Source organism: Clupea harengus, chromosome 4, assembly GCF_900700415.2.
Source record: "Clupea harengus chromosome 4, Ch_v2.0.2, whole genome shotgun sequence".
Taxonomy (NCBI): domain Eukaryota; kingdom Metazoa; phylum Chordata; class Actinopteri; order Clupeiformes; family Clupeidae; genus Clupea; species Clupea harengus.
The window spans coordinates 18,818,681-18,831,717 of record NC_045155.1 but is presented as its reverse complement, the minus strand read 5'-3'; the positions used below and the strand labels follow the sequence as shown (position 1 = coordinate 18,831,717).

Sequence of the window (13,037 nt, the reverse complement as noted above, 5' to 3'; positions counted from 1 at the left end):
CATCTGCATGAAAGTCCTGGTGTGTGTGTCTGGAGCGAGTGGCCATACCTCGCCTTTCATGTTCTTCATGCCCAGTTCACCCTTCCCCTTCTTGCCCTTCTTGTTTTTCTTCTTCTTGCAGCAGCACTTCTTGACGATGCAGAAGCAGCACGAGACGCTGAGGAGTACGACGACGATGGCAATGGCCGCGATGGCCCAGGTGGGCACTGTGATGGAGAAAGAAAACAGTCAACACACAACACAGACACAGACACAGACACAGACACAGACACAGACACAGACACAGACACAGACACAGACAGACACAGACACAGACACGCGCACATACAAATACATACACATACACATACACATACACATACACATACACATACACACACACATACACATACACATACACACACACACTCACATATATACAGACAAACACACCCACAAGAGTGAAAATCTCACAACTAAGTTATGGGAGCCATACTGCTCTTACATGATAATTAGGTTTACTACAAATTGGATTTCACAATAGCCATTAGCAGCCTAAGGTCTTTACTTTTCAATCAACAATGGATCAATACAGAATTATTTAATTTGAATGCCAGACTGTTGCTGGGAAACCAGTCATTGCCATTGCTCTCGGACATTTTAATTATAACCGCCCATACGTGTATTTGGATCTAAAGGTGTTATGAGCTCACCGTGAGGAAAAAGGAACATGACATTATATATATTTTTTAAATCATTACAAATACCATTAAAGACAAATAAAAATGCATCTCACTCACGTGGAATTTTTGTCATCTCATTGAGAAACTTGTTCTTGATATCACCGAACATGGCTTTGTTGACATCTGTGGAGTTGACATCGGCTGGCGTGGAGCTCCCTAAGCCCGGGGCCACTGTCATGGCACCCGTCGGCTCTGAGCCCACCATGGCCTCTGGCTTGTTCTTCAGCAAGTTGAACTTCATCTTCAGTGGTCAGATTCTAACTCAGTTCCTATAGAAACAGAATACAGCCCCATTATGTATATGGACCGACATATTAAGAATGCGTGGTCTGTTTTTGCACTTGCATTGGTATGCTTATTTCATGGCTTGAGAAGAGGTGTAGTTGGTATTGCTGTATCCCACTGATAAAGAGGACCACCTGGAGAGGTGCATGGTGATACTACAGGTCCATCCCAGCCATGTTCACTTCTTGATTTCATCCCATAGAAAATGTGTCCTGATCAATCATGTAGTGTTTTCAGTAAAGCTAGTCTGGCATTGTAATACACAAAATACAGCCATTGATAGCATGGTTGGTAAAATGAAGGAGACAAGGCAGCTAAATCTCACATCATTGCATATGAAGGGTGTCATGCTTAGTTGAATAACTGTATAAATGAAGAAATGTGTGGCCCTGCAGGGAAGCTTTACACAGCACTAAAGAGCTCAAAATCTTAACTTCATTTAAAACTGGAGAGTGCCTTTAATGTATGTAAATGAGTTGGAAGGACTGTGATAAGGAGGGATGACTAATATAATGAGAGGACACTTTCCCCTATGATTCCACTGAAATGACAGTCATATGGGCAAACAAAATGGATGCCATATTTTCCAAGTGTCAATTCTCTGCTCCAGTGATTAATATCTTGTCGGTCTAGAGCTTGAATAATTCAGTGATGCTGACAACTATCGTAGGAAGACAGATGCTGCCAGTAAGTTTGTAGACGTCATATAATATTATGCAGTTCTATAACACATGTTTTATTATCTTAAAAGAATATTTCAGAGATATCTTGGATACATTTTTACAGTTACTTACACCGAGTATTTGGTGCATCTGTGCTCTTTGGCATGTCTTACGTGAGTAAAACAATGGCTCATGAAATGAAATTAAAGCAGTCAAGCGTCCTGTGATGTTAATCTGAAGGCCACACTGAGTGACTCATCATGGCCCACAGGCCAAAGAGGAGAACCAAAATCCAAGTTTCAACCTCTCAGCATGACCTCCACAAACCACAGCAAGAAACCTATTTTCATCCCAATAATATGCTTAATGGCAGTGCCGCTGACGGCTTGCTGACAGTTCCCGGTTTAGTTTTTCACCAAGCAGGAAGTCACAAGGGGACTCACTCCCTGAAGGTAAACTGAGACAAGTGGGTGATTGAGAAAACAGCGTTGGCAAGCAATCAATAACTGGCTTAATGGTTTCATCAAACCTCTGCTTGGGTCCTGAGCTGAACTACCCTGATCTAACTATCACAGAAAAACAAAATAACACGAATGCAATAAAGGAATGGGTTAGCAGCATGACTCAGACTTTCTTAATCAATAGAAGACAATGGCACCACAGGCCAACAATAATACCACTGACTGAAATCTCAAAATCTCTGAATCCAACCTAAACACAATAGTACTCATTAAAAAAGGATCAGATCATTTTAGGGCATACTGAAATCTACAGAGACACTATTGCTCATCCAAACAAATATTAACGTGCCAAAAGACTAATTTGTTTATTTCCTGTTCAGGTGGTCCCCCTCCTAACCATGGGACAACTGAGCAATCCTGGCCAACTGTTTTATTATAACACAGGTACGCTGACAATAGCTCAATCCTGGCCAACTGTTCTATTATAACACAGGTACGCTGACAATAGCTCAATCCTGGCCAACTGTTCTATTATAACACAGGTACGCTGACAATAGCTCATTAAGGAGTGGGGCATGTCCCCCTTCTGTTCAAATAAATAGCCTCCAGTTCCACATCACAGCTGGAAGGAAAGTCTCTGTGGGTTGGTAAATGAGAAATTACAAGGTTTTTTTACAGACTCATATTAATGCCTGATAGATTGTGCTGCCCTATTTTCAATAAACCTGACAGTGTTTGTGTGTATGTATATATATGTGTGTGTGTGTGAAGGAGGAGGATTAGTTGATTTTACATATGAATGCATTGGCCCCATTTCACGAAGGAAAGCTTCATCGGGCATTCGGTTTATCAGTTTGGTGACACATTTTGCATTTAAATGAACATGAAGTGAAATATTCTGACTTCTGATGTTCTGACAAGGCACGGCTTTGGCAGCATCGCCTTTTTTTGGATAAATCATAGAGCTTATAAACAGTTACAGCAGTGTTTGCGCCAAGCCTATGATTACTCTGGTGTTATAATATCTACACTTGGATCTATACGATTCATTTCATTGAGCAAACTGTCATGATAAAAATAAAGCCAGAAACATAACATGTAAGGCTTTCCTTGGCTTTTGCCTGTCACCAAAGGCTTATTATGAATCCAGGGACCTATAATTTGGTTTAATTAAAACCAGTAATTACTTTAATTACCAACTTGTCCCATTCCCTGACTGACTAATGCTATGCTGCCATAGCATAACTTATTCAAGCAAAATGTACTCATTCACTAGCAAATCATCATCATTGTCAGCAGTAGTGTTTCATTTCATTGCTTACATATTTGATGTTTTCTTGTGTGGCAAACACACAGGTGTATCAGCATTGGTTTCACATTTCATTCTTGTCACCCACAGTGAAACACGATCACCCCATAAGTCACTGCAGTACCATCGCTTCACGACATCAAATTATTATGGAAACCATGGCCTGACCTCTGCTCTACCTTCGTAATGTACTGCTGACACGGCTACATCCCTTCCTGCACACAAACACTCTAATACCCACATAGAGTATCATCTCTGTTTTTTTATCCATCCTTGACATGGATGCGAAAATGCTGCCAAATTCTGCTACCTTTGCAACCACATGTGCTGACTCTACTAGCTTGTGTACAATACAGTCATACACATAGATCATGCATTGCACTGACATTTTTGCAGGTCCATCACATGAGAAATGCAGTACAAGAGAAAAACTAAACCCTTCCATATAAGATATTGACTTCAGTTGTGCCAAAGAAGGAGTACATGCACGGTGTTGGCTGTTCAGTTTATGACAAATCGTTTGACATTTAGAGCTCTACATAACAATGTCTGCATTTTGGTTGGTTTGACTGTATCTTTGTCAATGTAATCGTGCCACAAATCTTGGTTGGGTCTTGGTAAACTCAACACAGAAGCCAGAAGCCAACCCCCCAAACAAACCAGGCAAATATAACCTTCCTCAGGCAGGAGCGAATGATAACCTTGGAGCCAAAGACAACCTGACTATGACATGGCTGACAATGGAAGCACTTTGTAGATTAATTTGACTCTGCTCTACACTACATCATGACAGCCTTACAAGGTACAGAGTGAGTCCCAAGACAAAGATCTTATTCCTCTGAGTATCTCCGATTTCCACAGGGGGGAAACCAATTGCCTAACGGATGCAGTATTGCATTTGCCTAGACTGTTGTAAATGCTGTTGATAAGCTATTACACAAAATTGGGAAAACCAGGTAAGGAGAATTCCAAACCAAATGTGTGTCTTCTTACAAGCCTGCAACAGCTTTCGTAAGACTTTAGATTGTATTGACAATTCAGAGTGCAAAAAGACAGCAGTCTTAAGCACACACACAGATAAAACACGAGGGCAGCTTTACAACAAAATGGCAAACATTAGAGGTTTACTCAAGGGTTAGATCTGACTCCAAGTGGAGATTTAGTAAATCACCTTACTCCAGATGCAATCGAGCCTGAATGTGGCTTGGTATGGCTACACCTGGAGGGCACTCCATTCACAGTGATGATTCAATTTGGCTAAAGTGCATTCATGGCAACATGGAGGGGGTAAACAAAGGCAGGAGGGTCGTGTAGGTCTTACAAACACTGCAGCAGAAATATATCTGCTTCAGTGAGGCAAATTATGATTCGACCCCTCAGAAGTCAAGCTGGATGCACATGTTAAATCAAACGACAGGATGAAATGAAAAATAAGACGAAAAAAATGATCACAGAAATTTCTCAACGGCCAGATTTAGCAAGACTGCACTTCAGCATTTAAATGCCCTAACTGAAACTAGTTTCATCTGGAAAAAAACAGTGCAATATGGCAGAGATCTCATTTCAAATCATTAATATAGCCAGTGGATGTTCCTATCAGGTTAGATTAGATTTCAGTCCCCTTGGAATACACCAGAGTTTAAAACATATTGATACTGTTTAATGCATTACTGTTTATTAACTGAGATGACAACTCATTTAAGTTTGACTGATTGGTTGGCACAGGCTTGATTATCCCTGGAAATACATACAACACTGTAGGCCCAGAAAGCCTATTCTAATAGAAGTGTCATCTCAAGACAACCAATGAGGAGGCAATAACTGCAGCGACAGCTCCCCGTCATTGATTTGGGCTTATGGCCTAAAATCTCTCAGGAATTGGTACAGCCACTATAGATCAGCGTAAAAAGCCACAGTTGTATGCTTCTCTTTGGGGAAACACAATAAGCACTCTTGGAATTGGATTGTGACACAGCTGTTATCAGAGAGCGCCATTAGCAAGGCTGGGCGTTGCTCCTATTTGAATGTGACGCCCACCGTGATATATGCACCATTTCCTCCTCCCTCCTTTGTCTGAGGCGGATTAATCAATCAGGGGAAGAGATAGTGACCAATCTTCATTTAAAGCTGGGAGAGGCCAGCCAAATGAGCATTACTTCTGCAGCAATGGAGATAGCTAAGAGTAGTGAAGGGGTTATAAGCACAGCTTGTTTTAGTATTGTTCACAAATTCATGGAGAACGCCCTGGTTGTTTGTGGAGAAACAGATTTTCTTAGTGGACCAAAGGAGGATTTCACGAGAGTAAAATGCTGAACGTTGTATTAAAAATCAGAAACCTATTGACTATAAGCACATTCCATACAGTCACAGAATTATAAGGAGAAGGCCTCAGATTAAGGCATACCAACTATTTGGATCTGAAAGTTCAAATTCACATAAACTTCCAATGCATTTAAGGAACCTAATGTATTTTGATCAGAAGGCAGGGGAGATTCAAGGCCTACAACACCCTCCCCCATAGTGAAAAGCTGCTTTCTCCATCAAGATAGATAGATAGATAGATCCCCAAAGGGAAATTGCAGTGTTGCAGCCGCAATTCACATAAATCTCATAGGCCTATAATATATATATATTACAGCGGTCCCTATTACAGCTGAAAGAGCCTCCAACTGAAAACACACTGCTGTTTGATCAGTAGGTTGTGCAGGGCATGTGAAGTATTGTCCATTATGTTGGGTAGTTTGTGCAACATCCTTCTCTTAACAACCTCCTCTAGGGGCTCTAGGGGTCCGCAGCACAGAGCCAGCCTTCTTTATCAGCTTCTTCAGTTTCTTAGTGTCACTGGTTCTGATGCTGCTGCCCCAACAGATGGCTGCAAAGAAAATTGAACAACAGCACAACAATTGCAACAACAGACTGGTAAAAAGAGAAGCAACATTTTGCTGCACACATTGAAGGACCTAATCTTCCTCAAAAAGAGTCTGCTCTGTTCTTCCCTTCCAGGCCAGTCTGTTGTCAAGGTAAACACCCAGGACCTCTACCTATTCTCCAAGGATGGAAATGGTGTTCAGCTTCGTCCTGCTAAAATCCAAAACCATCTCCTTTGCCACATTTAAGAGGAGATCCCACACCATGCCACAAAGTGGTCCACCAGTTCCCTATACTCAGTCTCTTGTCCAACACTGACACACCCAGCAAGTCAGTTTCTGGAGATGACAGCACTCCGAGTTGTATTGGAAGTAGGTATACAGGGTGAAGAGGGCAGGTGAGTGCTGCTGTGCTGCTAACCACCTGCTCAGACACACATCCCCTCAGTTTCACAAACTGTTGTCTGTCTGTCAGGTAGTCAATAATCCAGGAGGCTGTGAATGTGTCTACCTAAATTTTTTAGAGCTTCAGTAACAGCGGTAAAGGCAGGGTTGTGTTAAAGGCACTTGAGAAATAAAAGGACATGACAGAAGTGCTGTCAGCTTTGTCCAGGTGAGAGTGGGCTTGCTGAGGCAGGCACATAATGGCATCCTCCACTCCACCCTTGATCACATAAGGTCTGAGATAAGACAAAACCAGTCTCTCCAGGTACTTCATGATGTGGGATGTTAAGGCTATAGTGATTGATTACAGATGGAGAAGACCACTTTGGTACTGGAATAAGGCAGGATATCTTCTAATCTACAGCACTGGAACCTTCTCCTGGTTCAGGCTGAGGCTGAAGAGGTGCTGAGGAATTCTAAGTAGCTGTTTCGCACAGGCGGGTGTTATAAAGCTTTTTGTGCCTGTAAAGTTACAAAGCCCAAAGTACACGCCAGAGGGAGTAACTCTCTCCCACAGAAACCACTTTTCTTAGCTGCCTGAAATGCCTCCTTGGAATTCCAGACCTTTTCCCTTGTTGCAAGATGATGCAATCTCACACCAGAGCACACTAGGCTCATCGGGAGGGTGGCTGAAAGACACAAGAGCTCTAACAGAGCTTTTCAGACAGAGATGTACAGTATGTGATGAATAATGTGGTTTTGGAGTATTTAAATAATGCAAATCTGTTCTAGTATACCACAAAAATAATATTATGAACATTGAAAATGAGCAGATTAGGTCCCCTTTAAATGTCATGAAATAATTAGAAATTATACTTTTAATTCTAGAAAAGCTTTTTCTTTGACAAATACTTCTACTTCTACTTGAGTATGAAGATTGTACACTCCACGCCCATCTCTGATCACCACGGAGTCAGTCAAAGGTGGCTGAGCACACTGGTCCACTTGTCCACAGCACTTACTACTCATCTTGAAGGTACGCACATTTAAGGGGACTGCAAGGATGGTGCACTGGTGGGTGGTGTGACCTATTGTGGTTGGTCGTCTGGGCCAAAAATGCAGGGGCCAATTGTCTTGTTCCGGTCCAGCCCTGGTCAGTAGAAAAGAAATGACAGCTTTTGCGGATATTGCTTTGGACAAATATAGAGCAAGAACTAGAAGACACCTTTGAACCATAATCTGTGAAGTGTAAGATGTTTGCTAATGCCTCTGCCAATCAAAAGGCATGGCACTTTAAATCTTTTCATCTATAATCAAAACAAAAAGGTGGAAGGAAATAATAAGGACATTTGCAAATCTGAAAGCATTTCCATACGACATTCTCCTCACAAGTCTCCTCACAATCGCTGGATGTCAAGGTAGGGTTTTGATGGAAACAACATATATTAATGATAAATTAGTTTGTACCAACATCAAAATGCTGCGCTGCTTTCCATGAAATTTGGAGGGTCGATCAGTCATTGATTTCGGTGTTGCAGATTAGATTAGTTTGCATGGTAGACAGCCCTTGGATATGTATGCCTTTTATTTCCATCAATCCCTGCAGGAGAGCAACATCTTAAATGAGAAAGTCTCATTAAAATCACTGACAGGGCAGTCTTGAATGCACAGCCACATACATGTATACTTGATTTTAAATCATGTGATACAAAACACACATGCCCCGTTAGTCTTCAATTGCTCTGGGATTTGTTGTGAGGGGGTGCTGTGAATATGACAGTGAGATTGATTGGCCGTTGGTGTGCATTAGAGCAGCACAGGGTTGTTCCTGCCTTCAAGGGCTGCAATGGCTACAGTTACTATTCAGCACATTACTTAAACAGGCAGAGCCCTCTCGTGCAGAAATATCTATAGCCGACTGATGTAATGAAAATAAACAATTCCTCTCCGATGTTCGAGGCCTCTTGGAGTTGCTTTAGACGGCAAAAGAAAAAATATTCCCCATATGCAAGCTGGTTTCGTGTGCACTACGAGAAAGATGTCCCCTCGTGTTTAGTATGTTTATGTCCCCAAAGTTGGACTCCACTGTTCACCTCAGCATGTGACACACGTACCAAGGCCAGCTCTGCCTTTGGAACGCATTGGGTATTTATTTTCTCTGAGTCATAGCTTTAGAAATTAGTACGCCGTCTGCATCATATTGTCCAGTCTATGATGAAAGTTTCTTTCAGAGTGAGCTCACAAACGCCTAATGAGTAATCTGGCTCATCTACAGAGTTGGTTTCTGTCCGGATGTGTTCATCTGATGTCTCCCAATGTAGAGGTTAAAATGTACGCACCACATAATGGGGGGCCATGCTGCTCCTTTCCTGTCAGTATCTAAGTATATTACATTGGGTGGTATTTTCAATTGACTCTTCAATCCACAAGATACTAATGGGTTTTTTTTTTAGAGATGGAAATTCATGCTGGACAGAGAGGACAAGATTGGCTCCTAATACAAATTATGACAAAGGCAGTGTTACAAACATTATAGATTTGACATTCCTATTTCCACACAGGACTTGCCTAAGGCTTTTCTAAGATTTATTTTAAGAATAGGTTGTTTCACATCACTAGTCCACCTTATCCTCAATCCTTTGTATGCGAACCCCCCCCCCCCCCCCCCCCCCCCCGTTTGGACTATTTAAAGGCCATCTTCCGGTCTGGGTCGTTACTTGGCATACCCTGATGTTCATCCATGCATGAATCAAAGGTTTCCCAGAGCCATATTTCTGCCAGAACAGACTGGGCTAGTATCCATTAGCAAACCTGTAAATTATTCTTTTCTGAATGGAGACAGATCATCTGTTATTTTCTGACACGTACGGTGATGAAGTCATTAATATTAACAGCTCTGTTAATTAATTTGCGCCGTACTGAAATAAACTTGGGCAGTAGCACACTTCACAAGGCAGTCTCTCATCTGTCTATTAAAAATGAGATGATCTGACATGGCCTCAAACTGCACTTGTACTCTTGCACAGGAGTTTCGTCATGTCTCAGATAAAAGCCACCCAAAAAACTATTACTGAAAACACACACACACACACACACACACACACACACACACACACACACACACACACACACACACACACACACACACACACACACACACACACACACACACACACACACACACACACACACAAACGTAATGAAACATTTCTCACTAACTACGCTGGGTTGACTCTTAGGGAAGAGGTGCTGATTTCCACTGGCCATTTTCTCACTCGAGCTCACAGCTCTGGGCTTGTTGGTACTTATCACCCTGTGGGTGAACTGACCAGCTGTCAGCGGCCTGCACGCTGGATGCTCTCCAGGAAAAAGGCACCCAAGTGAAGACAGACAAACTACCCTCCTGTTAAAGTCAGGCCTGCGCCACACGCACGGAATGCAAAGCCGCTAACGCCACTGTATGACAGGTGAGACAGGTACGAGAGCGAGCACAGGCTGCAGCTTCAGAGGGGAACCAGGCGGACGAAGTAAACAGTGGCACTTCCAAGGAATCTTTGCGTTAAAATTAGATTTGTATTATCATGCGAACCAGTTCAAGCTTGATGCTTTTAGACGGCAATTGCATGAAACATACCAGAACGAACAAGCCTACATTAGGACCATATGAAATAATCTGTCCTGTATGCATGGATATCATCAAATGGAGAAGAATAATCAATCTTACCACTCTGAGCAGTGCACAGTTGTCCCAGTCTTTTACTACTGCTAAAACCAGACCCTTATGTCATTTCTCTAGACACAGTATCCCCTGGGTTTTGAGAAAGCCTTTTCAGTTTGCACTGTGCTGACTAGCAAAGAAAAGCATCTGCAGCATGGTTTCCATCCTTACCACAGTGATTTTTTCCTTGATATTATCCTCTTCCTCGGGATGGCCCATCCACCATAGAGAAGGCACTTAGGGGGGGTTTAGTGTTTGAGCTCGGCGTCTTCTGACTGCTCTCCCATCAGCCAGAGCAACTGCAGTCCTCCTCTTCTCACTTCTCTCTACTGCAGCAGGACTCCCTCTCCCATAGACTCACTCACACACACACACACACATGCACGCACACACACACACACGCTCCAACACTCGCACGCTCTCCTCCTCCCCCACTCTCCCACCCATCCTTTCATTCCCCTCCCCTCCCTTCTCTTCTTTTCCTTTCCCTCTGCCTGCTTTATTTCCCTTTCACGGGTCCTCCCCTGCTCTCTCCCTCTCCCTTTCTCTCCCCCCATTCTTTCTCTTCCACTCTCTCATCAGCCTTTTTCCTCCTCCACTCAATCTCTCACCCCCAGTTGCTTACTCGCAGGCTCTTATTGGTGATGCTGCTCACACGGCTTAGAATGCCGTGTTCCGAAATGGTCCACCACAGAGGGGTAATTTACATGGATCAATATTTAAAACCAGCTCAAGCTACGATCAGTAACCACCAGTCTGTTTCTACTCAGTAATGTCCAATATCCAGACCAGTGATATAGCAGGGAAATACTTGAGTGGAATAACCTCACAAACTGAGGGCTGCAAAGGGAAAGAGAGAGAGAGAGATGGAGAGAGAGAGAGAGAGAGAGAGAGAAAGAGAGAGAGAGAGGATTTCTGAGGACAGATTGTGGGGAGGAGAGCCGGATAGAGAGAGAGAGTCGGGCGGGAGAGACCGAGTCGGACGGGGGGAAAAAATGGAAAGGGGGAGGGGAGTGGCTGGGAACTCACTGCAGCAGAAGAGGCAGTGCAGCAGTGTGTAAGGAGGAGAGGGAAAGAGAGAGAGAGAGGGAGAGAGGGAGAGAGAGATGGAAATGGAGAGAGAGCAAGAGAGCGCTCACAGGGATTCTTCCCATGTTTGAAGACACGAGCATGACTGCGTTACATAAATAACAGACCGGGCCAATTATTATTCACCTCACACTGGCTCGCAGTTTCCTCTTCCTTTTGGCTAATGTGGCTGTTATCTTTTAAAGCAATTTTAATCTAATACTCATCCACTGCTGCAGCGGTCTAATGTTGGAGAATGTCGTTATATTCCCTTTTTACAATTCAGCCCAAGTGTGACTGACCTGAATTCAGATGCTTTGTGTGATCTAATCTCCACATGGCACACCATATTTCCGTGCGTGAGACTAAATAACTACACACCCCATCACTGCTGATGAAAGATGAATCGTAGACATACTGCTCACATCAAACAATGAGGATTTGCATTTGTTACTACAATTTCATCACTTTAACAGAGCTCCATACTGGGGGGAGTGTGAGGGGGAGGGTGGGGCGTCCAGGCCTTCAGGCTCGCACCGTGTCATGAAAAATGATCATCCTTGCCTTAAGAGGGGTGGCTTTCTGAACAGCTTGCAATGAGCACTTGAAAATGAAATCAATAAGTGGCTTGGCTGTTACAAGCATACAAGAAGGAGAATGAGATGGCTTTTTTTCTCCAAATGACCTCTGCGCTAAATGATAAGGGCTGTGAGACGTTCGGACAGCTGTTTGCACAGATCCTTTGATCATACGCTGCATGTTGAAAGATTTTCTTAGAGATTGACTAAAAATGATGTGAGCCGTTATAGAACACGACACTGACTGTGGAGCCACTGTCTCTGCAATGTGGAGAAATCACTCAATAATTAAATGCCACGTTCAAGTAGGGAAAACTGCTAAGGGACGACCCATATTTGCTCCCTTCACTGCTTCAGTGGAAATAAACTGCTTTCCATCTTGATATTTTAAGGTGTTACGTAATGTGTGACTGTTTTTTGACTCAAATTTCTATGTTTTTTTCTATGGCAAATTCATGGGCTCTGCTGTATTGTGCCTGCAAACGAAAACTGGAGGAAGTCTAAAACCATCTGTCTTCAGTGTCTTATTTCTGTTGTTAAAATGACAAACAGTCCTACATGCTCGGTCTAGTGCGACTTCATAGTGACTAAGGTTTATTGACCGCTGCTGGATTTGTGGCACACATGGGCAACCCCAGCTGAGCGCGAGAACTTATGAAGCGAGACGTTTGAGATGGAGCTCACAGCCACCATTTCTGCTACAACAAGCATGTGTTCATACTGAGGGCAGCTAGGGGTATTACAAACTCCTTATTGCTCTTGAGATTCAAAGCTTATTAGCCACCATTGCCTTCCCTCCAAGCATCACTATCATCAACAACACCATGCTTATCATAATGCTAATTATCATCATCATCACTATCATCATCATCATATTCTTCTTCTTCTTCATCATCATCATCAACAACAACAACATCAGTATCAGCAGCTGCCAATATGCACCCTTAGTGCACCCAGATCAGATGGGGATTAAAGGAAAATGG

The 13,037-nt window shown here is 43.0% G+C and overlaps 1 protein-coding gene across 5 annotated transcripts in view; it reads right to left on the bottom strand.

Annotated features, from left to right (window-relative positions):
* Positions 1–13,037, bottom strand: part of LOC105894285 (synaptotagmin-2-like) — a 40,370-nt gene that overhangs the window by 12,229 nt on the left and 15,104 nt on the right. For 2 of the 5 annotated variants that reach the window (XM_031566572.2, XM_031566575.2), the window contains exons 3-4: positions 780–991; positions 49–206 (exon numbers count right to left, since the gene is read on the bottom strand). In XM_031566572.2, coding sequence (XP_031422432.1) covers positions 49–206; positions 780–963 — 342 coding nt within the window. In that variant the 5' untranslated portion in view covers positions 964–991. Of the gene's footprint in view, positions 1–48; positions 207–779; positions 992–7,734; positions 7,841–10,579; positions 10,807–13,037 lie in introns of those variants that run through there. The other 3 variants (XM_031566574.2, XM_031566573.2, XM_012820766.3) reach the window with 3 other exon arrangements.